The 25,366-nt window shown below is 46.0% G+C and overlaps 1 protein-coding gene across 2 annotated transcripts in view; it reads left to right on the top strand.

The window, feature by feature from the left end:
- Mdy (diacylglycerol O-acyltransferase) overlaps positions 1-25,366 on the top strand; it is a 93,110-nt gene that overhangs the window by 14,583 nt on the left and 53,161 nt on the right. For both annotated transcript variants that reach the window (XM_076822688.1, XM_076822687.1), the window contains 2 exons: positions 4,790-4,884; positions 20,494-20,546. In XM_076822688.1, the coding sequence (XP_076678803.1) occupies positions 4,790-4,884; positions 20,494-20,546 (148 nt within the window). The remainder of the gene's footprint in view (positions 1-4,789; positions 4,885-20,493; positions 20,547-25,366) is intronic.

Raw genomic sequence — 25,366 nt, 5'->3', positions numbered from 1 at the left:
CGTTAGTCTTTCACCTCTTACCGCTCACTCAGGCCTTATTGAAAGTTCCACTTGCTCGAATTCTGTGTTCACATGACTAGGTATCTTCGGCAGCCGACTCCACTGGGGAAGTAAAACACATTTCTGAATGGCGGAATTATCAAGTGCTTCTCGAAACTGTATGTGCAATCAGGAAACTGACTTTGAATATTTGTCGAGACTGCATAAACGTTATAACGCGATATTAATTTATTAGCCGGAAAATAGTGGAAACCGCAGCCCATTCTGACACATAGACGAATAGAGAGACAGGTTATTCAGCTTCGAGATGATAATTTCTTAGAGTGTTCCATGGTAATTCGATTCGTAAGAAATCCTTTCTATCGCTGAACGGGTACAAGAAAAAGCGCTCGGTCGTTGAATCACGGGAATGGGGCGAAGCAGGGCAGCGCGATTCTCCACGACGATCGAGATTAATCGACACGGAGAAGCATGGGGGATGGAGGTTGAAAGAGACACGCCGGCAAGACGAAAGTGGGAGGATGGTTCTCTGCCTGCGAAGTGAAAAAAAGTAGGAAGGCAGCTCAATTAATCGGACTCTCGGCGAAAGACTCTAGCCCCATCGATAAAAGTACGTGGAAAGGTTTGGAGACAGAGAGACAGGGTATCGAAGTTTCTCTCCCTTCCGCTCTCCTTATCCCTTTCTGGCAGTACGGTTCGGGGAAAACTTTTTGAAAGGTTCGCGATCTGGTCATAATTTATGCACTTAAACTGCAACTGTACGAAGCTCCGTGCAATTCTTAATGGGACGAGTTTACGGGCAGGCGGTTCGAGAAACTGAGAGGAGGAATCAAAGACGTTGCAGAGATCGGTAAATTGAAAGTATTATAAAGTGTACTTGAGACGAGGGTCGCAGAGTTTCTTGCCGAAGCGTTTGAAAGCTTCCAGAAATTAAAGGCTGAATTCGAATAACAATTGTGCCCATTACCACGCAGGATTAACGTACTACCACAGACGAGGTATAGAATAAACCTAAGATCCAATGAATTCTTCTGTTCTGGGTTTGCGGCCACCTGGACCAATACCTCGCCGAGGAATTGAAACTTGGTATATTTAAATAAGGTGCTGGAGCTGAGGGGACGTTTAAAATTTTCAGAATCCCATCAGTTCCAGCGCCTCGCTGAAATATTACGAGTTAATTCACTTCTTTGTTTGAAACTCTCTTATATTTTTCAAAGCGTGTCTTAATACAAAGAGGGCGCAATAGAAACGCGTGTGTATTTCGTTTGACAGGAAATATCCTTGAACAACAGGCGGGAGGAATCGATTCGCGATAAAGTTTCACCGATATTTTTAGGGGCTGTTCCGAGGCTTCGTATTCCCCGGAACGATTACAATGTCCGGCGTTGAAAATTTTCAGCGATTCGATATCGGGCCGGGCGCATCACGTAGAAACGTCCCCGAATCCGTCGTGTCACGTTCATCCCCTGCCGTTCTATTTTGCCCGCGATTTTCGCAAGGATTCACGTCATGCCGAGAAATAAAACTCGTCCACCGTTCATCCGGATTACACGAGCTATAGTCGCAGGGAATCCTCGAAACTCCGCCGTTGCTCGGTATTATCGTGCGAAAAATGGCATTAACGTTCTCGGCAGTGCGATAGTTTCGCTTCACTACAGAACACTGCATGCGAGCTGCCGGCTCTCAATTGGTCGCATTAATGCCCGCACAGAAAGAATCGATTGGGGAGAATTTCGCAACGTTCAAGCTGCATTCTCCGAAAGTAACATTGAAAAGTGTCCCGTAATACTTTTCCTGCTTGCAACAATTTAAGTTAGGGTTTCGCCAACCAGCAGCCTTCACAGCTGTTAAGTAGTTTCATGCGAATCTATCTGCACGCACATCTCAAAGTCCCTGGTACGGAAGAGTCTTGGAATTTTTTCCTCAAACTGCGATATTTTATTACTAAATATTAATATCTCTTTTCGCCTCTGCGACTTATTCCCGAGCTTCTACGTCGTCGAAAGGTATGCGAGGGGACCAAAGAAATTTTTATCTTCAGATTGCAACGGGTACTCTGTATAATCGGCTCGCGGCTACGGCTTTCCATTAATGACTCGATTATATTAGCAGTCGCCCTGGACATGCTTTTCCATGTAATTGGGGATGCCATTGGCAGATGTTTACACCGGGCTGCATGCGCATTCCGCGAGCACTTTAATCGGATTAACGATACCGCGGGAAGTGATTTAAACTGACAGATTGGACGACAAACCTTTGTGCACGGTAATCGGATCGCGCCAATTACAGTATGAACTTGAAATTCCATTAGATAATCGTGCTGTCGAGGGAAATTCGGGTCAATGGATTACACCCCGTAAGCGAGGTTTTAAATCGTATTAATGATGGCACGGACGGCCATACAGGTCACCGATCTTTTCGCTTTGAGCGAGCGTTTTAAGGCCGCGTCGACTACACGGGGCGCACTCGAGTCGACTGTTTCGATGAAAAAATTGCTCGCTCGGTTCGTCGTTTACGCCAGGAAACGACGGCGTTAGTACGCCAGCCGATATGCCTCGTGCTCATTTATAGCTTGATCGTCTGAACCATCGAATCAGTCGGCCGTGCGCCAACCAACAGCTTGCTCTTGTAAACGAACCGATAAAAGTAACAGCGTCAACGCGTTCAGCGGCTGCTGGAACAAGATAAACGCCACCCGCAGTCATTTATTAATATTTAACGGGGAACTTTTCGCGACCGCGTTTTTATAACGTAACGTTCCATATTGGCGCCGTAACTCTTTCAATCTGAAGTTTTTAAGCTCTCTCATTTTCTCTCTCTCTTTCCTTCTCCCTTACTTACGCCGCTGCTCTCCCCTCACCCGGGCGCACGACCCGTTCCTCGTTCCGCCCTCTATCCATCTCCGTTCTTCTTTTCGGTGGACGCGGAATTGGGGATTTTATCGTGACGCTGTATTAACGAACTTCGCCGGGCGAAGAACGGGCGCGGATTTAACGGTTGTGCCCGGATCAAAGCGGCTATTCTCGTCGGGGGAAAGAAATTTAATATCGTTCCCACTCACGCCTTGGACCGATGAGTTTCGATGGCGGCGATATCCCCTCAAGTCCTCGCCGTTTCGGCTGCCTTATCAGGCTTATCTGAAATAAACGGGCATCGGAGTCGCCGTGCTTTTGATGGATCCAATAAACCCCGCCGCCTGAAAGGGGTGCCTGCAACGTCTGAAATACGGGGGCCCAGGCGATTGGAGTTTTTGTTTATAAACCTACTTTCCACCTCGAGCGAAAAGGGGATAGTGCAAATACGATCAAGGATAAGCGATCGAATCCTGATCCAATAATCCGATGAGTTGTTCCTTTCCTTCTCTACGTAGAACCGTTCTTAATACCACGCCAATCCTTTTAAGGGGTAGATCTACATCTCGAAATGAGAGAGAGCTATATTTCTAGTTACACCTGATAGGTAGCAAACGCTACTCTGCTTTCTCACCTGGCCCTGCCTCTTCGCATATCGACCCGCGAATTCCATTATACAGTAAATATGATCTCTAGCGCATGACACGTTTAATTTTCACCACGGGAAACAGAGAATCGCGCGTTGCCTAACGCGAATGCCAGTTAAACGGTGGCGCGTCGATTTTTCCGCGTCCCACCAAAGTATTTAACAATTCAATCGGCGGAGCTGCACAAAGATATACGCGGTGCTGGCGCGCAGTGATTTACCGGACGGTAATACAAGGGGATTGCTGTTCCCTTTCGAATCACTTTTGGCTCGCCACCGCATGGAGTGCGGCGGTAGCTATCAATTATAAACGTTTGATTTTTCCGGCTCGCTCTTCAATTATCGTGGACTGCGTCAACGTGACTGATTGCGTTGGCGTCGACAGGGGACAGGGGAAAAAGGAGGAAAGGAAAGGGCACGGGGAGAGAGAGAGAGAGAGGGAGGGGGGGGGGGAAACATGAAACGAACCGACGATCGCGTCCCAATAAATATCCTTTTCTCCTGGTGTCGAACCGCGCCCACTTCAAATACTTTAATTACTTCACCTATAAGCCTCGTTTATCATCGTTAGTCGACGCGTTCGACCCGAAGCCATTAGTGTCGGTTTACCCTCCCCCCCCGGTACGATTTTTTTTTCCTTTCGCCGCGAGTGTAGTTCGTTTGTCTTCGTGGACGGGGCGGCCATGTGCAACAAACGTTTTTGATGGCTCTGATTGATACGATGGTACACGATAAATCCCGCGATATAGAGCCATAAAAATCAGTTACGACGAGGGCTGAAGTGGGGAATCGTTCCGCTTCAAACGGAGCCGCGGAAGAGGACAGCCACGGATAGCTGAGGAAAATGAAGATAGTATCTTGTCAAGGCTCCTTCGATCGAGGGCCACGAACGTCTACTTATTTATCCGCGAAACCGCCCCTCGGATGAGAAAGAAGATCCCAGCCCATTTCCATCCCAGGCTTCGTCACACTTTTCTGCGTTTCAGGAGCGAGTGACATTTATTATTTACCTCCGAGGTACAAAAGGATCAAAAGGCACGTCACTTTTTATTTGGCCGCTGCTCCTTCGTTCTCTTCCCTCTCTATTCTGCTAGAGACTCGGGGAGGGTATCGCCGGACACAGACGTTAATAACGACGCCTTTGCCTTCCGACCCGTGTCGCAACGTAAACACTCGCTTAGCGCGAGAGGTAAAACCAAAGGGAAGACACGGGACCAATAATAACGGATATACAGTGTTGTCTGTTCTCCTCCTAAGTGTTTACGCGCCTTTCTCTTTTGTTCTGCCGTAGGTACGGGATCAGGGTCGATCCGAGGCAATGGATTCTCTTCCTCAGTGGCAAATACGAGGGCGGCGAGGAGCATCCGTCGATCCTGCTCATCATCTGTAAGTCATTCTCTTGATATGTCGCCGCGGAATGCGGATCTACCGTGCAGAGATGTAATCTCACTGAAACGAATGTTGTTCGACACCGATTTTCATGAAACTCCTTTATATTTCTAAAATAATGAGAATTAGGAGACGCGTGTCTTTCTCTAGGTATTAAAGCTTGAATTTAAGGGGTGAATTTTATCTTCAAAGTTCCATTAAAACTGGTGTCGAATATTTCCCCAATACCCTAACTTTTGTCAGACGAAGTTTAGTTCATTAGTGGAAGCAGAACGGTAACACAAAAGCGACTCGTCACACATGGGTATTATGTCTGAGGAGCGCGGACAAAAGCTGCTAATTTAAATGTAAAAGTAATTAGACTGCGCAACGTTCATAGGGCCATGAATGTTTCGAAATAACGTGCATTGTTAACGGCGCCTCGGGAAAGCGGACAATTACATGTTTTTCAAAGATACCCACTCACTCATGATTCGCCGAGGCGTATTTAAAGCGAGCTCGCGTTTATTGTAACGCGAAAGTTCAAAGACGCACGGCCTGGCTCATAGATAACGGACGACCCGAGGCGTCCGACTGAATTCAAAATCCCTAAACGCGAAACCTTCTGAAGCATCGTTTAAGCTTGCTTTTAAAGGCTCGAATTTTAGCGCCATGGGATTTTATCCGGCGTAAGCTCCGACACTCTATTTACCCTGCCCTTGGACACGATCTTCCCCTCATGCATCGGCCTTTTACCACCCCACGATGGACATTGTTATCCGACTTCTCATCTAGAACAGTGGCTGATTCATCAGAGTGTTTAAGCTCGAAAATATGTACTCTCATCTTTATTTTCTTTCTATAAATTGATTTGTGAATTTTCTTCTGAGATGCAGCTTATGCTTGCCCTGAGCAAACAACATGTGTCGATACTGCACAGGAAGAAAAGTACCGGTAGGTGTGGAGAAAGTGCATACATGCGGCTTATGAGAGAGGACGTTGCAACCTATCCTATAGGTGTTCTCTAATCCCTATCGACGCTCATGAATAGATAGAGCAGCCACTTTATATCCCACATGCACACCGGATTCAAAGCCCTTTGACAATTTAGCCTCCATTCGTGAGCTTTAAAGTTCTTCTTAATGCAACCCCTATAGGAAATTAAGAGGCCCTTGGTGGCTACACCGTGGAATACCTTGCGAACGATTAGTTCCTTTGTCGATCCCCTTAATAACGCCCATTAACCTGCGAAGTTTACACCCGTAATTTATTAACAAGCGTGTTTCGTCATTAATTTCGCGGGACAATAGAGCGTGGAATTCGCCCCGTCGTTGACTCACTCGATTAACGGTGAAACGTTTCGAACGTACCGGTTACGGAGTAACTCCACCCTTAAACAAGACCCAACACGACAACAAGTAGCGAGCGAGTGACCTACTAGAACCGTCCCTGCAAGTTGCACCAATTTCCCGATACTCCTCAACTCTCGAAGCTAATTATCCTCGCGATTAGGTTCCGAAATTAATTTCTCCGTGGAAACTTTCTCCCTCTGCGCCTTCACAAAGAACCTCCCTGGCCTCGATTCAGCAGGGGTCGATGCTTGGTGAACACCCCGTGAACACGCCGTTTAAACTCTCGTTCCGCAGCTGCGCCGGCAGCTTGCACACGCGTGCAGGCCTGCAGATTGCACGTGCAGGGTCACACCGGCGCGGAGAGGGGCTGCGAAGTGCCCGGCAGAAAAGGGGTGGGAGGTAGCTTGCATTATTTACACATGAGGGAAGGTAATGCTCATAGGGAAGTACGGTTAATAGCTCTCATATTTTAGAATCTTCGCCGTTCCAGCCCTCGGTCCTTCTTTCCTGGCTACAGGACCTTAACTGCTCCTCTCCTCCCTTACCGACCCCATGCCCACCCGCCCCCTCCCCTTTTTATACCCTCCGCTCGTTCGTTGAAGCGAATACACCCTCCAGCGAGCGTTCCTCGTATCCTCGTGGCCGTGGCTCTCGCGTAATAATTTTCATGGCGGCTATACGGCCGGGCCGGGCCGAGATTGCTTTTTAAACGGCGCTCCGGCAGGATCCCCTGCTCTTCGCGGCTCGCTGTTTCCGCGATTAGGGGATTAATTATTCCGTGGACGCCGTTGCAGGCACGAATCAGGGCCGTTTAACGGCTGACCTCGTGATTCATTCGGCCCAGCGTTGATTAGCAGCCGCCTGACATACTTCGTAGCCGCTCCACTTAGTTGCGGCGCGCGACTTCCCTCTTTTTCGCTGTTTAATTAATTTCCCCGCCGCGTGTACATTCGACGGGGCGACAAGTGGAAAGAGAGAGAGAGAGAGGACCTCGGCCGGCTTTGCGACGGTCAGTGAATTTCATTGTTGGCTCGTTCGATGCCGGCGCGTTTTGATTTAATTCCCTCGGATATGCTTCGTTGATCCGACAAAATGATGCGGCCACTGCCAGCGCGTGCAAATCTATTTTTCATTGGCAACAGGCAAGCTGGTTAATTGCGTACTTTACAGCATCGTACCGATGCAATTTCGTTGCGCCCAGATGCGATACAGATTGATGTCAAGGGGATCATCGAGTTGGGGATGCGGTATGACAGAATTGGTCGGGTTCACCCCGCAGATTTATTCTTCGCAGCCCGGCGAGTCTGTTAGTTTTACGTTTTAAATGAGAGACCGCTTGAAAACGCATGAGTAGCATCGAACTTATCGAAGAATCGTTCGTCGAGTTCTATGAATGTAGGGTAACTGGATCCCTTATCAAGTATGGACGAATATAATTTAAACACAAGTATTCTCTTTTATGTATTAGCAAAATCAATGACACGCAGTATCGAGAGCGCTGCTCTTTTCAGCCTTCCAATTAAATGTTTTCATAACTTATATTGATAACCACGCTCAGCTTCCAGTCCCTTTTATCGGCTTACTGAAAATACACCGAATTTCAATATTTAACCATTCCGTGGAGTGCGTTGTTACATGGAGGCATCTCCTTTAGCCGCGCAATTGTGTGCGCTGGAGCTAGCACGACGGGATGTATCGGCAAACAAAACTTTCATCCCCATCGCGACCGCGTGTAAAAAGATTAATTGGGTCCTGCCCAAAATTCCAAGATAAAACTGCCTTCGGTTGTACGCCCGTTTCTTTGGCCCCACATATTCGGGCGGAGGATGCCGCGGAACTTTAACTCGGGCGAAAAAAGGGTAAAGGAAAACAGACGCACTTTCGCAGCGCTCCACCCCTCGCATTTCTGTCGACGGAAGTGCTCTTCCGCGGCCACCTATACCGAGCGTCCGTTTGGCGGTTTTGCTGAAGTTTCGGTGCGGCAAGTTCTCAGAAACTTAAAGTTAACTGTAACTCAATGGCCGCGGTCCTCGAGTGACGTAACGAGTCAGAAGGAAACGCGAAAGGATGCAACTAGCAGTCAGCTTACGAGCTTCTATAATCTCGCTTTCCAGCGAAATAAAGATAGAACGGATACCGGCGCTACTCGGCTTTCGGTGCTCTAAGTGGACTTAGAAAACTAGTCTGGTATCCATCTTAAGTAAACTGCCCACAATTCAATTGGTTCTACATTATCGAACGGTCGGAAAATTCCACCGCGTCCTGATTACATTTGCCTCGAGTAAGCACAACATTATTTCCAGCAAATGCCGAAGTTCGAAAACGTTAGCGCGGTTTAAATTAAACTCAGAGGCACGGGTAAACGAACAAAAGCAAACTGATGGTCGAAATCAATAATCCTCCATCGATGTTGGAAGTCCGTTGGAAGGGTGGCTGCCGCGGGTAACCCAGATTCGGGAAGAACAGCGTTATCGAGTGCAATCCGCGCGCGAAAAATCCAAGTAATTATCAGTGATATCCGCCACTTCGGGCAGATTTTAGCTGTAACCGAGGCGGGATTAATGCCGGCGATGCCCTCCCAACCCCGGATACGGGGTCATTGAAATTTATTTTCGGCGGTCGAGGGGTTGAGATCCCGCGGCGTAACCGCGAAAGCGCTATTAGCTGGCGAAAGCTGCAGGCATGGAAACGGCCATTGAAAGGGAATCCGAAGCTTTTTTTCTCCATGCCGTAATCATCACTCCAGCGGACTATGAAACATTCGGCCGCCGAGGAAAGTTGAAATCTATTCCCGCTACGTACAGAGCCCGATTCGGCGGGGATCGTTTTCAATCGAGTCACGAATTAACCGCGTGCAACTTTCCCCGGTGTGCTGGTGCGGAAGACAAAAAACCGACCAGATATCTCCCTCAATTCTTCGCTGGCCACCGTTGCAAACTTTCCAGCGGCTCCCTCGTAATTGACGCGGATATTAAAATTTTCGACCAAACGCGAGGTAGTTTGAACAAAAGGGCATCGTAAAATCCCAGCTGCGGTTGTGTGCAGCAGGGGATAGCAAAAACTCGCAATGCCAATATTGGCGGCCATTTGCCGTTTCGGCAGCCAATTTATTTCGCCACGGTGAGGAAAGACTGCTGACGATTCGGCGGCGAGTTTGTGAGTTCCATTATAAATCGTTCTTGGACTTATGTCGAGCGAAATCGTGGAAACGGATTTTCACGCGACACGGAGCAAACACGCGAGGCTGATGCGGGTGGCAAAGGGGGAAACGCTCCGTGAATCCATGTTATGCTTATGAATTACTTAATCCACTGGATATGCGTGAGGCAAGCTATAATAATCGAATTAAATGCAAGATCGCGCTTGCAAAAAGCCTTTCGCGCGCCCGCCATCTGCGCGTTCGGTTTAATGCTTATCGTGCATGAGGTATCTATAACAGGTAAATACCAAGATTATCAGAAACGCCTGTCGATTTTGTGCCGCACGATCGAATGGCTTTTTGATTGCTACTAAATAGCCGTAAGCCTAGCTGAACAAACAACTTACAGTAAAGACTCGTCAGGATCGATCATCAATCGTACCTATTGTTCCGTCATAAAAGGTTTTTTAAACTTCTACATAGGACTTCAATCTTCGTAGCTTAGCTGTAATTTGTTTTGAAAGTCAATGAATATTATTTACTCTGAATTTTCTAGAGTCAATGAATATTATTTAATCGGAATTTTCTAGAGTCAATGAATATTATTTAATCGGAATATTCTAGAATCAATGAGTACCTATTATTTAATCTGAATTTTCTAGAATCAATGAATATTATTTAATCTGAATTTTCTATAGTCAATGTATATTATTTACAAAAAAAAATATCAGAGTCCCGTGGCATCCGAATAATATAAATGTGACGAGTGTAAGAGCTTTCATCCCTGCTCCAGTGTTCGTTAGAATAACTTTACACGTTAATTTGGATTATATAGGGGAGACCGGGGCTAAAAGTTCCGGGGGTAAGTTGTTCCGACGGCTCTATCTTCAAAATAAAAAGAGCGTTGTACATTAAATTATTTTTTCCGTGTGAGCTGATCACGCCACTCTGTCCCCCACTTTAATAGCGTCCGCGACAGCGAATTGTGTGGTTGTAAGCAAGGGCCTATTAGTCGCGTACCAGATAAGTAAAAATTTTTCTATCATTACTTTTTGGTCTATTTCAATTATTTAACGTAGATATTATAGATTGAATCGTTCTTATGGATCAAATGACATTTAAGAACATGGTGTAATAGTGTTTATCGTTTGAATACATGTATAAGCAGAATAATCTTTGAAATTGCTACATGTGTCGGTAGGGGCTAGTTGTTACCGTGACTTGGGGCACGTTGGTACCGTAAAAACTTGCCCCGCCGCAAATAGATCTGTGAAGATAGCACCCCCAAATTCGATTTTTGGAACAACTCAACGGCATTCGTTTGTCCATCGTTTGCCCACGTTTGCCCATCAAAAATTTTCGTTTGACCACCCTTCAAAAGAAAATTATGGCAAAAAAAAATTTTCATCAGCACCCCCATGAAAACATTTTAATGACTTGTCGGTGGGAAATGATTGTCCTTCGTTTGCCCACGTTTGCCCATAAAAAATTTTTTTTTGCCCACCCTCCAAAAAAAGTTATGAACAAAATAAAAAAATTGTCTTCATCACCCACGATGAATGCATTTCAATTTTTTAAAAGAAGGATACGAATATACCCGACCTGGCCACGTTTGCCCACTCTCGGATTTCATTTGCCCACCCTCCAGAATTTAAATAAAAAATAAAAACCTCGAAAAGAAGGGTACAGGTGAAGCGATCGCGTTAAAGTTCGATTTTTCTAGAAAATATTATCAAAATCGTTCTTTCAACGATGCAGTCCGTTAGTTTAGATGTAGAAGAGATTTGCCCATGCATTAATTTCGTATGCCCACCCTCCAGAATCGAATTATTAATAAAGATAGCCAAGAAGTGCGGTGCCCGTTGAATCGATCGCGTTAAAGTTCGATTTTTCTGGAAAATAATATCAAAATCGTTCTTTCAACGATGCAGTCCGTTAGTTTAGATATAGAAGAGATTTGCCCATGCATTAATTTCGTATGCCCACCCTCCAGAATCGAATTATTAATAAAGATAGCCAAGAAGTGCGGTACCCGTTGAAGCGATCGCGTTAAAGTTCGATTTTTCTGGAAAATAATATCAAAATCGTTCTTTCAACGATGCAATCCGTTAGTTTAGATATAGAAGAGATTTGCCCATGCATTAATTTCGTATGTCCACGCTCCAGAATCGAATTATTAACAAAGATAGCCAAGAAGTGCGTCGTTGGAAAGAATTCGAGAGTGTCGCAGACATCTGTTTACGTTTCGGCAGTGGCACTCGGCGCTGCGCCCCTTTAGTTAGGGTAGCAGCGCTGCGTGTCGTCATCGAACGTGCCGAAACGTAAACAGATGTCTGCGACACTCTCGAATTGTTTCCAACGACGCACGAAAGTCAGTCGGTCTACAGAGTTCGGGCGCAACTCTTGCGAGATCGTGCGTTCATTTACGGTTTGTGAAGTAACTGTGAGATTATATTAGTTTCCGTTGTGCGATATCATTGCGGTAATTAGTGAAAAATGACTAGAAAACCACTCTGGTATTATTCTGCACATGCTGCAGATGTGTGAAAAGTGTGAAGTATTCGATGAGCGATACAAATTGAAGTGGATAACATGTCACCAATCACCTTTAACCTTTACGGTAAGAACAATCGATTTTGATAATTCATTCGGAAAAAAAACGAACGGAAAGGTATTCGGTTTAACGGGTACCGCACTTCTTGGCTATCTTTATTAATAATTCGATTCTGAAGGGTGGGCATACGAAATTAATGCATGGGCAAATCTCTTCTACATCTAAACTAACGGACTGCATCGTTGAAAGAACGATTTCGATAATATTTTCCAGAAAAATCGAACTTTAACGCGATCGCTTCAACGGGCACCGCACTTCTTGGCTATCTTTATTAATAATTCGATTCTGGAGGGTGGGCATACGAAATTAATGGATGGGCAAATCTCTTCTATGTCTAAACTAACGGACTGCATCGTTGAAAGAACGATTTTGATATTATTTTCCAGAAAAATCGAACTTTAACGCGATCGCTTCAACGGGCACCGCACTTCTTGGCTATCTTTATTAATAATTCGATTCTGGAGGGTGGGCATACGAAATTAATGCATGGGCAAATCTCTTCTATGTCTAAACTAACGGACTGCATCGTTGAAAGAACGATTTTGATATTATTTTCCAGAAAAATCGAACTTTAACGCGATCGCTTCAACGGGCACCGCACTTCTTGGCTATCTTTATTAATAATTCGATTCTGGAGGGTGGGCATACGAAATTAATGGATGGGCAAATCTCTTCTACATCTAAACTAACGAACTGGACCGTTGAAAGAACGATTTTGATAATATTTTCGAGAATAATCGAACTTTAACGCGATCGCTTCATCTATACCCATTTTTTCGCGGTTTTTATTTTTTTATTTAAATTCTGGAGGGTGGGCAAATGAAATCTGAGAGTGAGCAAACGTGGTCAGGTCGGGTACATTCGTATCCTTCTATTAAAAAATTGAAGTGCATTCATGATGGGTGATGAAGACAATTTTTTTATTTTGTTCATAACTCTTTTTTGGAGGGTGGTCAAACGAAAATTTTTGATGGGCAAACGTGGGCAAACGATGGACAAACGAATGCCGTTGAGTTTTTCCAAAAATTCGAATTTGGGGGTGCCATCTTCGCAGACCTGCCGCAAATGTATAAATTGTTTCCGCTGTGCTTTAAGATGCGAACATATGAATGAAAGGCGGAAAGGGACACGACTTCGATCGAAGATATGCGTAAAGATAAATAAAAATTGTCGCTTTTGGTTTTCTTTTAAATATAATACATTTTTGTTGGTCCGAACCTTCATAAATAACCATTATTAATAAAATTCTGCTTTATTTCATTAGAAAATGAAATATTTCATTAAAAGGCAACTCTTATATCATAGTAACAACTTACCCCAATGCGATAACAACTTGCCCCATATAGGGGTAAGAAGTTCCGCTTCGATCAGCTACAAATAAATTACTTTCTATGGGAAACCTATTACAATATATTAAACACAAGCTTAAAATCAGAAGATATAATAAATTTAACAAGAAATTAGTCAATAGTGAAGAGAATAACTACATTATTTTTCAGTCATTTTTTATGTTTTATCGAAATCGGAACTTTTAGCCCCGGCCTCCCCTACATAGCTTGAAAGAGTCAAAGGAAAATTGAAAAAAAAAAGAAGAAAACACTTGTGGCGACGGCGTGTAACGTAATGATTACATTGCTCTCGATTTACATAATTCCACGCGAACGTGAGAGAACCGTTGGAGTTTCAGCCTCGTACGAGAGCCCATCGAAAGTTTCATGTCTGCTGGTTACATTGCGTGTCTTCAAAGCCGATCATTTCTATGGTGTTAGCATGCGTTTAATGGCGCTAGCAAAGCGCGAGGTGTATTACACGTGCGTCTTTGCTTTACTGGAGTTCGTGCGCCGCTGCAAAGGGAAGCCTTAATTAGTACTCGTAATTATTCGTAATTAGCACTCGGCACCCCACGGTTTAGGGGTGCTCGTGAAGCTCTTCCGGTTTATGGTGACGCCGCCCTTCGCGATGGAGAGGGAATGAAAGAGAGAGGAAAGCGGAAAAAGGAAACAGCCGACTGAAAATCGTTCCTTTCGCTCCTCATCTTTCGAGTTGAACCGAGCCTTTACATAGGCTGTACAGAAAGTTTCTCACCAAATTAATTACACAGCGATTTAAAAGGGCAGGCTAAGCGAAACAAGCTTATAAGATTTGTAAGAAATCAGTGACTTACTGATGAAACTATTTATATCCACTTCGTTACTCGGTCGACAAATCGTTGACTCTGCAACAAGTAATTGTCACTTATCAGTTCTTTGCTATATCTAAAGCCGAACATAGTTCAACTCGTGACAGCAATAATGCAACTGTCATTGGTTTCTGAGTCACCGATGCGTCTGCAAAGCCGCGAAAATTCTACGAACAGTTTCGCCAGAGAATCATCGATTTCTTATAACCATTTAATAAAACATCTTCAGGTATGAGTCCATGTAAACTTTTCCGCCCACTCGACACTCGTAAGGCGCTGTATAAGTTCAGCTGGAACCTTTCTGGACACCCTGCACCTCGACCCACCGAGTGTTTCGTTTTCTTTGGTACATGCCCTCTCTCCACTCTATTCTTCTTCATATATTCCTGATCCTGAACTGAGCTGGTGCCATTCGAACGAAGGCTTTCGCGAGCTCACGCGACTTTAACCCACCGCTTCTCCGGCCCCGCTTTCGCGCAACCGGCCCAGAGAGATTTATACGCGCAATTCAGAATCTTGATTCGATATCGAGAGTTGAGGTCGCGCGACCACCTCGGCGACGAAGACATTGCGCGCCGCGGCTATCGATATCCGATGGCGATATTCACGTAGGATCACCGTGGAAACGACGATAATACCCCGTTTGAAAATTCGCCGCCCTTGTGATTCACCGCGGACCGCGGGGCAGCAAATTATGCCGGGATCCGAATTGAAATAGTTGCCAATGTGACTGGGAATGATTCATAACCCCATGAGCGGTAATTATTCAAACGCGGCCTCGATATTATTAACGATATCGTCGCAAATTATTATTCACGGATCGCGCGGAGGCTGCCGCTATGGAGGCTGGTCTGGAAAAGCAACGGCACTGCCGGAATAAACGAAAATCCTTTGGCTTTCATCGCGGGAACCTCCCCCCCTTTTTTTTTCATCAAAGTTTTATTAAAAACGAAGGGACGTTGCCAACTCGATGTCGGAATATAATTAAAATTTGCCTCCTCGGATTTGATCTTATCTCGAGGTTTCCTCGTTCGCTCTCGTTCGCGACAGCTGTGCTGGTGCCATCTCGGCCGTCGGGTTTTTCACGAGACGCGGCCGTAACCAACCGTCCCCGCGGTTGTCGTCATGTCCTCTTCTCGACGAACGCGTACCCACGACTCCGGACACTCGAGAAGATAGAAGAGACTCGCCGAGGAAAAAGTAAAAGTCTTAATTAGCGGCTGAGATCCGAGAGGTGCTCAAGAGTGGAGGTCGATTACCCTCGAGGCTCCGGATACCACAGCTCATCTCGTCTCTGTCTTTCCCACGAGAGAAAAAATTTCCTTCGTTTCCTGCCCCGTCCGAACCCCCTCGCGCTCGCTCCCTCTGTCTCATCCCACTGGATTCCTTGAAAAATTTGATCTCGTTAATACGACGGGCGGCTCGTTACGCCGGCAAACTGCCGTGACTCATTAGGAAATTTACAGAAGAGCTTCGATACCGGAAACGCTTAAAAGTTTGATTCGACCCATTCGTCACGGATGTACGATGATGGTTCTCCTCTTATTACGCTTATGGTAATTATTGACCTTTTATCCAGGTTCGATTTATGCACAGCGACGGGTACAGGGTCCTCCATCATTGAGTTATCAAATTTATTTTGCGGGGCAGTTTTATTAAACTGTTCAATAAAGCGATACGAGCCGGTGTGTTTTGCAACCGCGTGAATTTCCCCGGCACATATTTATCTTTGATCGCGATTATTCATTAAAATAACGTCCAAACGTGCTCGTCCCCGCGGATTTTTCGCAGCGAATAAAATTTCATTTTATTAACGTTGTTGCAAGCGGGGAACAAAAACGTCTCGCGGGACATCGGCCACCAAATTGCAGGCGTAAACTACGCACCGGCGATATTGTGACCAATTTCGCGTTAGCGTCGCGTAACATTTAATTGGGCCCGAGTGCTGCGTGGTCGACATATTTGACGCGCAAATACCTGGCAAATGTAAACTCAGTTCGGTTAAATAAAATTGAAAAAATTCAGAGAAGACTAACACGAGTTCGCCGGGCTCGATTATACGATGTAATCGCTATCGAAGTGCGTTATCGCCGAGTTCGCGAGCTGATGGCGCCCCGTTGCCCAGCTTTTCCTCCCCCAGCACTTATCACAGCCTATTTTTTTAATTCAATTCATTTTATCATGGCCGATGCTCGATAACACGCTCCTCTTTTATTCGAACGCCTCTTTGTCTCTGTCTCTGCTCGCCCTGACACCCCGTATCTCCACCCCTTCCGCTTCCTTCTTTTATTCACTCCGGCGACGATGCAACGAAGATGCCTCTTCGTTCGCGCGAAAAAAAAAAACGGCCGTATTTCCACGGCGAAGGGGGTTCCATTAATATCTATTAGCAAGCCGTGCTCGACGTCAGTTGGATTTGTTCTTTCTCCTTTCTTCTCTTCCCTCCGCCGTTTCCATTCCGCCGAGAAGAGTCAATGGCAAAAAGGGTCCCCGGTCGGAACGGGGGATTCGGATGTATTCCGAAATATGAGGAATCATTCGTTTTCATTAACCAAACGGGATTGAAATGGCGATACGTCAGTGCCATCCGGCCAGCCAATACGTTCTCGGAATTATCGGTACACCTCGCGAGTAAGATCGGCAATCTATTCCGAATTCAAGTCCGGCTGTCACTTAAATTTAAATCCTGCTATTGTGTTTCTATAACTGGGACATTACTCCTATGCTCCTATTAGAAGCCAATTATAATAGAAATCTTCCACCATCCAATTCAGTTCCACTAAAATAAGCGAGAGACGGATCGCTTCATTCTCCCCGAAACCACTCTATTTTCGGACAACCTCGTAAAATGGAGTTCTTCAACAGCCACGAATTTAACCTAGCCTGTCCTTGATCCTCTTGGTATCGTTGGTTGGTTTTCAGCAATCTCAAGACTAACTACTTAGTTTTGCAGAGAGATATAAATACTTCGTATTCCAAAAGGTCGTTTTTCTAATCCTTGTAATTCATAAATGTATGGAGTCTATTCTTCACTTCGATTAGCCCTTATGATGTTTGTCGCAAGAGTACTGGTGCATCTCGCGAAAGGATCGATCAATATGTAGGTATTCCCCGCTCTGTGCTGCGACAGCCAACAGTCGGCATAGTCTCGTTTGTTGTAGTCAGGTTTGTACAAAGGATGATGCATTGAATATTATTCACAAGAGAATCAGCAATGAATAATATTCCAATTTCGTGGAACTTTGCTCCTAGCATTGATACCGCGTGTTTTATGAATCACAAAGACCCCGCCCGTTCTGAAACAATGACAGAGTTTCCAGACCACGGTAGGGTCGGAACATTTTTCAACGGATTTAATTAATCTTTGCTCAGAGGATCATTATCCCATCGTATTCCTGAAACTCCAGCCGCTCTCAATGCGGAAATGCAATTGACGCTATTTATCGTAACAATTAACAGCGCTATAATCCGCGGACTTTCCTGCCTCTCTTTCGCTAAATCCAACACATTTGATTCGTCGATCAAGTCCTATTTGTCTTTCATCGTCAGGGGCGCACGTGCGTGTAATTCAGCGGGATGAAAGCGCGACGGTTCGAATCGCTCGGCTACAGGCCGGAAAAATGCTCGAAAGTCTCGTAAAACGCGTTCGAATTCAAAGGGCTCGTAATTAGTCGACGTGAACACGTGTCGGCCATGATGAAACAATCGTGGCCTTTCCCGTGCTTTTTTTCCCCTCCATTCCACCGCTTTGCGAGCTGCCCGAACGAGCGGGGCTCGAATTTCTTTTTTACCAAAAACTGGCAACGTCTATTAACGAAAATTTTTCCACGCGACACTGGAGAAGCTGCAGGTGCCTTCGTTTCTCCCGACGTAGACGGCTGTGACGTCGAATCACGTCGAGTGAAATTAAATATTGACGGGAGAAGAATACGCATTGTGCGGTATGGTGCTCGTATTTGCCTCGTTGTAGCCGTCAGCATTTCACAGTTTCCTTTCAGAATCGACATCGAGCCGCAAAAGGGTAGATAACTTAAAATATTGTGGCCGAAGAAACCACGCGTGACAGGGTGTTGATTAATTGGAGAAGTCGCAATAAAAGCAAATGGTTTTCTGTCAAAAATGGAATTGAAATAGCATGGTGTTTGCCAGCGGTCTAGGGATTTGTTCGATTCGCCGCGATCAAATAAAAGAGACAAGCGTATCGACAGCCAGAACTATTTCGATCACTATGCAGATGACTAATCAGAAATCGAGGGAAGTTTAACTGGAATATTACTCACCCGCCTGATCTTCCTCGCCAGTTATGCGCTCTTTCAATTTTCGAACGTCACTTCTTTGACGTTTGCTGCCAGTTCTGGCGTGAATTCGATCGCGGATGGTATTACATCAGCGTCGACTTGCGCATAAAATTGAAGGCAGGCCTGCAGCAAGCAGTGCCTCCGTTTTTCTGCTCGAAAGCCTCTAATTGTTTCTAATTTCTTCTTAATTACCTACTTTACATTTTCCGGTAATGCGAAAATTACGGCACGAAGGGCGCTCAAATCCTTTTGAAGAGTACGGCTAAGTGAAATTAAGTCGAGGTACGGAGACAGAGCTTCCATTTTTTAGAAGCTCTATTATGCAGCGTCCCACATAGATAAAATTATTATTCAAATTTTACTGCACAGCTATTTTAAGTAATAAAATACACGAAGAAGTGTTTACAGATGTGCTTAGTTTATTGCTTATCCACATTATACACGATAATACTTGAAATTTCAAGAATTCGGCGATCTTATTAATATTCCGTACGCAAGGGGCGCTTTTATTTTTAAATGTATGCGAGAACTGTGACCCATTTCTCCGCGAGGATCGCGCGGCCCCCAATTTCGCGAGTTTGCCTATCATACGGTTGCATCTCTTGAACTTATTTAAGTTTCGCCATATTTTATCTTGGGGGACGGACGATACTTCGAAGAATACGGGGACGAACCGCTTGAAATGAAATCGTACGGCTGTACCTGCACCATGGCGCGCTTGTCTGCGTGGAATCCCGCGTAATCTACCGAAGTGTCTTGGCTCCGTGGATTCTGAAAACAGTTTAAGGAATGATAAAGGAACGAGCACGGAATGAAATTCCGCGGTCTTACAGATGTTCCGATTGTGATTCATTTCTGCGTGGCTTCGGGACGACTCGAATACCTGGGGAAAGATGGAAATTTAAAATTCTTCGCGAGATTGTATTTTCCAGAAATTTCAAGACCGTCGACCCTTTTTCCCCCGGTTGACCCTTTTCTGCTTTGACTCGATAAAGAACCTTGTTTCCGAGTGTGGATAATCTTGAATGGAATTCTTCAAGATAGAAGGCATTTCTTTCTCACTTTACATAAAGAATCTTATTCGACGAGTTGTAGGCATTAAAGGGATACAATAAAAGAAATAATGTAAAAAGTCCGGTCGAGATATTAAAAGCTAAACGAATTGTAGGTAGTAAAATATGTTGGCTTTCAGCGCCAAATGAGTCGCGCCCGAGATCAGTAGTCGCGGTCTGCCCGTAGTCAGACAACCGTGACGGCTGCACCTCTGACTCGACCTTTTCTATATTCCTTTCACCTACCAATTTTATTTATTTATCTCATACTGCGCACTGGAAATTCAACCCAAAATGCCTTGCAAATCATACACAATGCACCTTTAAAAATTTATTAACGACCGCGGTGCAATAAACTTTTACAGTTACATTGAAACGTGATCGCAAGATCCGCTAACGAAAGCCGTATTTCTATTTTTTGTTAAATGATCGAGGACGCGCCAGAAACTGTTACCGTTTTCCCTCGACCTCGGCCCTTCATGTTAACTCGTAGGTACACGACGTCCAATTGAACTTTCGTTTTGTAGCGAGTGCTATTTTGGCTGATTTATCGGTGAGTCGCTTTCGTCGCTGGTAGCTCGATATCGGTTTTCCCCTCTTTCTTTCTTTCTTTTTTTTTTGTTATCCCTTCCAACCATTCGAGCGGGGCTCTCGATCACCAGCAGCGTTTATCCTCGCTGTACAGCCTTCGTCGAGCGCGCGCCTCTCTTTCACCTCGCAGCCCGCTTCCTCTTTCTCCGTTTCGTACCCTTCCACGGCTCTTTCGATTGCCCCTGTAACGTCACATCGTATGACAGACCCTCGTCACTTCCTCTCTACAGCAAGCGCTTGGGTGACTGACCTTTTCGAAGTTTGTCACTACGGTGGGTAGGGGGGGGGGGCGCAGCGACCGATGGGTGGAGTGGCCGCGGGCGGATTGTCGAAAAATTCGTTCGTTCGCTCGTTCGGTGGGAATCAGTGAATTATACGTTTCGCCCTTTTCTTCTGTTCCAGATGCCACCGTGCCCGTGGGCCTCTGTCTGCTGATCGAAAAAGGGCTGTCGGTGGTGAGTAATCCTTTTAATATCGCTCTTATCCGACCCACGCCGAGAAGTGGCGGGGAAACACCGCCCCCCTGTGCGCTAATACAAATGACACTGGATCCGTCTACGAGGATATTAAAAAACTTTCGCGCCCGAGCGCAGCGATATTTGTACACGGTTTTCCGTGGTTTCCGCGGCGCGCACACGTAGACCGGGAAAAAGTGAATCAGGCAAACAGTGTCAAAAAGGGGCTAACAACGCGGACGGATGTTATGGGATACGGGAGGAAAGTTGGAAAAATATTTTTCACCTTTTTGCGCCGGTGTACATTTTTTTTTTCCTCCCTCCCTCCCTCCCTCCCACCCTCCGCCCGCCTGTTCTTCTTGCAAGAAGCGCTCGAGCAGGCACGGCTAAACTAAACTAATAATAATACCGCGGGCATATGGCGTCGCTGGCGGAAACTTTACACGACCGCGGGCAAAAATGGTAAACGAGGACGAGCGACGACGAACGACGACGACAGGGTCGTTGCATTTTTCTGGTATCGCGCGGGCACGTTGCTTCCGGAACGGAAGCGACTTTTACGCCGCGTATCGCTAAAACTGTCGATTCCACGTCACCACTCGAACCGATCGACGCGAAACGTTAACGTGCACGTCGCTCTTCTTTATTTTTCCAGCAAATAGCCAAGCGCCGCTCGAATGCTCTCGATACTACCGCCCGAACGAGCTCAGCGATAATTGTCGCGATACGATCTTCGGGCTTGAAATTCAATTTCTAATTTCTGCTGCTCCCCAACGAGAACGTTACCAACGTCCAATTAACAGACGCGAGTATTCTCGTTTTGGGTACTAACTCTTGTTGTCTGTAGCCCCTCAGGCATGTCAGTTTAGTTTCACATTTTATCATTGTTGTTTTACCCGTGCTAATTTTGCTAATACGAAAGATCATTTTTGCATTTGGCGGTAATGTCTATCAACTGATCTACTCCGCCACTCTGTTTCGAATTGCCGACGGGATTTCATTAAAATTTATTTTGTAATTTAATCTCACCGTTAAAGTCGGTAATACCGGGTACCTGAGGAGGTGTAGTCAAGACTCTACAATTGCATTTAAGTCCCTTCTGAACGCCAATCCAAACAAATTGGAAATCGAACTAATTTGAAGGAACTTCTTCGGCTCAGCTGTACAGTTGGAACTTGTAGATCGAATGAAGTTTACAGAGTGAGAACTGGACGAGATATATACTAACTACTTTCAAATACATGGGGCTCACGGTGATGTACATTGTTCTTTTAAGGAATAGTGTAAATCGGCCTTGGTGAGTTGTAGAAAAGTTGAGCTTATTATTTTACCCAAACTTTACGGAGTATGGTGTAGTCACAAATTAATGTAGCATTAATTTAACCACAGTAGCGTATTCCGTAAGACAAACTGTATATTAGACGCAACTGTGTCAGCCACGAAACAAGTACATAATTCACTAATATTAACTGTACGCGAAATTCCACTGTATGCATTAGAGTCAGTCTGTCTAAAGCCGAACGTATCCACTGAAATCTCTCCTAAGCCGAAAACTCTAGCACCATTCAAATCGAAAATCAGCCCAAGTTGGACCAAACACTTTGCCTTAATCCAGATCAGTATAAATTCTGCATTCACTCGAAACTTGCGGTTCGAAACAAAGTCTATAAAGCGAAAGCATGTTGATATTTACCTCGAATAGCCCGTACAATATTAATTGGACGGGCGAGGGGTGAGAGCCACTCTCTGACGCGCGGCAAAAGCAAACCGACCGTCAATTAAACATCCACCATGCTCGTAGGGCCTTCTTTAAACTGTAACTCGGAGCCCGCTATCCACACGAATTTATTTAACCCATAAACCGGCGGTCAGATATTCATAGCCCCATCCAATACGCGAATGCTTATAAATCTGTGTAATAAAAGGTTCCTCGAGCGAATCAATTGGATCGTTCGCTGATCGTTTGGCAGATAAGAGCGACGGTATTTTTCGATCTCGCGAAAGGGGACAGGACACGGTGCATAACGTCATATACGACTTTATTTGAACCGATAATAGTGAGTTTAACGTCGAATCTAGCCTGCCCCTCTTATCGGAGCGTCATAAAGATGGTCTAGCCGGTCGATGAAACGGGCGCTAGGGTTTGATGATCGGCGTAGCGGAACGATCACGTTGCAAAGCCCAGATCGCCTCTACGTCGACGCGAATTAGCGATGCTCTGGCTAACGTCTATATACGTTATATATCGTATATTCCCCTCCCCGGCGGTGACGCAAATACACGTCTGCCGTGCCGTATCGCGTCAGCGTAAACATTGCTCGCGCTGACTCTGTACCGCGGGGACCACCCGCGCGCTCTGTTCATCGATCAGCTCCGCAGAGATCTACGCCCGTGCCCCTTGACTTCTCGCGAATCTATGGAAAATTGACCGTGGGGTCTTTCCTCCGTGATCGTTCAGCTCTGTCGACGGGGGTTTCGTTTTCATCCTCTCGGCGGAGCATTCGTTGGAGCAATCTCTGTTCCCACGCAAGTAGAAATGCCGGGGAATAGTCAGACGCGTTAGCTGTCTTCAGAATGAATTTTCTCGGGAGAAGTTTATTTCACATTTTCAATCTAGTGTTGCGCCACGAATTACAACGCTCCCTCTGCCACCGTCCTGCGAGCACTGTACACGCTCCACGCGAGTTTCATTAAATGTTGCCCCGCGAAAACAGCGGAACGTATTTGCCAGGTCGAAGGATATATTTTAACGCGTAATTATAATGTCGCGCGGAGCCCCGGCGGTCGAAATTACATTCTTCCGAAAGCTAATTCGCTGGCTGCTGGGAACAGCGGCGACCGTCGCGGCGAACTTGATGATTACCATACCCTGATTAATCGTCGTCCGCTAATCGAAGAATAATTCGGCTAATGACGATCGGGCGATAATAACGCGTTATGAATAATTCGGCGATACGAATAATCGTCGCGTATTATGCATAATACATTGCAAATTAATCCTCAAAACTAACGCGGACTCGGGCATCCACCCGTGCAGACTTTCAATCCGCCGTGCAGCTCGTATCAATTTCCGTCGATCCATCCCTCCGGTGACCGGCGGGAGGAGCGTGTCGCGCGCGAAATATGAAAAGGCATCGTGATGAAAGAGGAGGGAGCGCAAAAAGAGGAGAAAGGAGATTGAAGCGGCGTGCTAATTAAAATGCAAATGGCCGCATTTTATTAGCGTTGAGAGGCACGGCGGACGTGTCGTAAGTAATGTCACGGTTTTTACGGCCGGACATCGGCGCCGGCTTTTACCATCCCTGATTATCCTGATAGATCCATTTGTCTCGATTAACATGTCCCGCTAATTCGATCAGTCAGAATTCCATTTCCTGTTAATACCTTTCTGCCCGGTATTCGCCCAACGGACCGATCAAAGACTCGTCGCCGGAGAATTATTATGCCGCTCCCCCCCGTCGTTCTCCAGCTCCGCTGCTCCTCTTTGTCCGCGAAGACGAGCCAGCTGGCGTGCGTCACGTTCGTGCACACGCGCGTGAATGTTTCAGTTGTGCAATTTGCCGGACCTCGCTTGAAATTCATGGTATTCTTTTGTCCGGACGTAATTGGGTCAAGCGCTTCGTAAATATTTGCTCCGGTGTACCGGTTGCCGTCGGTTTAGTTGCGGAGTGGACAAACGGCCCTTTCAGTCCCGCTGCTAACGCAGGCTTCGTCGATCGTCCGCTTCGTTCTCGGCTCCCGGAATGTGAAAGATAGACCCGGGGAGCAGCGCAACGAATCTTCGCGGCCCTCCGCGAGCCGCTGACACGAAATTTCCACAGCGCTCTTCACTTTGAGGACCCCTTTTTTTTCCCCACCGCGTGAATACGAAATGCCTAATGAACAGCTCCTGCTCGTCCCTTCTTCTTTTTTTTCTGCTCAACATTCCGACTGTGAGCAAACGTTAGAGCCACCGGTGGAAAATGTAACGGGGAGGCGTGCCGCGGAATATTTTACATCAGATGAAAATGTTTCGCCGCGTTTGTTTTTCCCTCGTATCGCGCTCCTCCATCGCGGAATCGCGCGGCTACACGCGATGCTTTATTAAACCCGGCGAACGACGTGTTTAAATAATTAACAGCCCCAGACGCGTTTAATTTTTTCTATTGGAGCTCCGTGCGTTGAATACGCGCGATATGTAGCCGCAACTTTAAACCGTTCTCGCTTTGTCCCTCGTTCCGATGGAACTGTCTCTCGGACACGAGGAAGTAATCTCGAGTGGGTTAAACGCGGTGAATTTCTACAGTGCAAGAATTTCAAATTGTTTAAATTTAAATTTGCCTTAAAGTCGCCTCCCAAAGGCAACCCCCCTTTGAATATGACATGTCAAAATTCAACTCTGCTCTGCTTCCATGCGTCGCGCACGTAGAAACGCGGCTTATACGTATTCGCCGTTTGCGCAGAATACAAAGAAGCAGAAACGAAGAAGAGGCAAAAGAGGGGACGAGGGAATTCGCTGTAAAATTAACGCGGCTCTCGCTAACGGCGCCACCGAACGAGCACCCCTTTAATTTGCCCTTCCATCGTGTTACCCTGGCGCCATATTTAAATAACCGACCCTCGTAGCAAGAACGCTTCGTTTTGTATTGAATTTCGCAACAGACACAGCCGGATACGGTGCCCCTCCGCCATGGATAATAAACGACTTTCGGTAGTTCCACGGACTGCATTTCAACCTTCGTATTTTGAGAAGCTCGCCGCTCTCCGTGCTGCTTCTACCCCGTCCACCCACCACCCCAACAGGTCCCCCCCTCTGTTCCACCCCCTCGGAACGGGGGTGC

Source organism: Andrena cerasifolii, chromosome 11 (assembly GCF_050908995.1).
Source record: "Andrena cerasifolii isolate SP2316 chromosome 11, iyAndCera1_principal, whole genome shotgun sequence".
NCBI classification, from domain to species: domain Eukaryota; kingdom Metazoa; phylum Arthropoda; class Insecta; order Hymenoptera; family Andrenidae; genus Andrena; species Andrena cerasifolii.
This window is presented reverse-complemented; position numbering and strand designations above follow the sequence as displayed.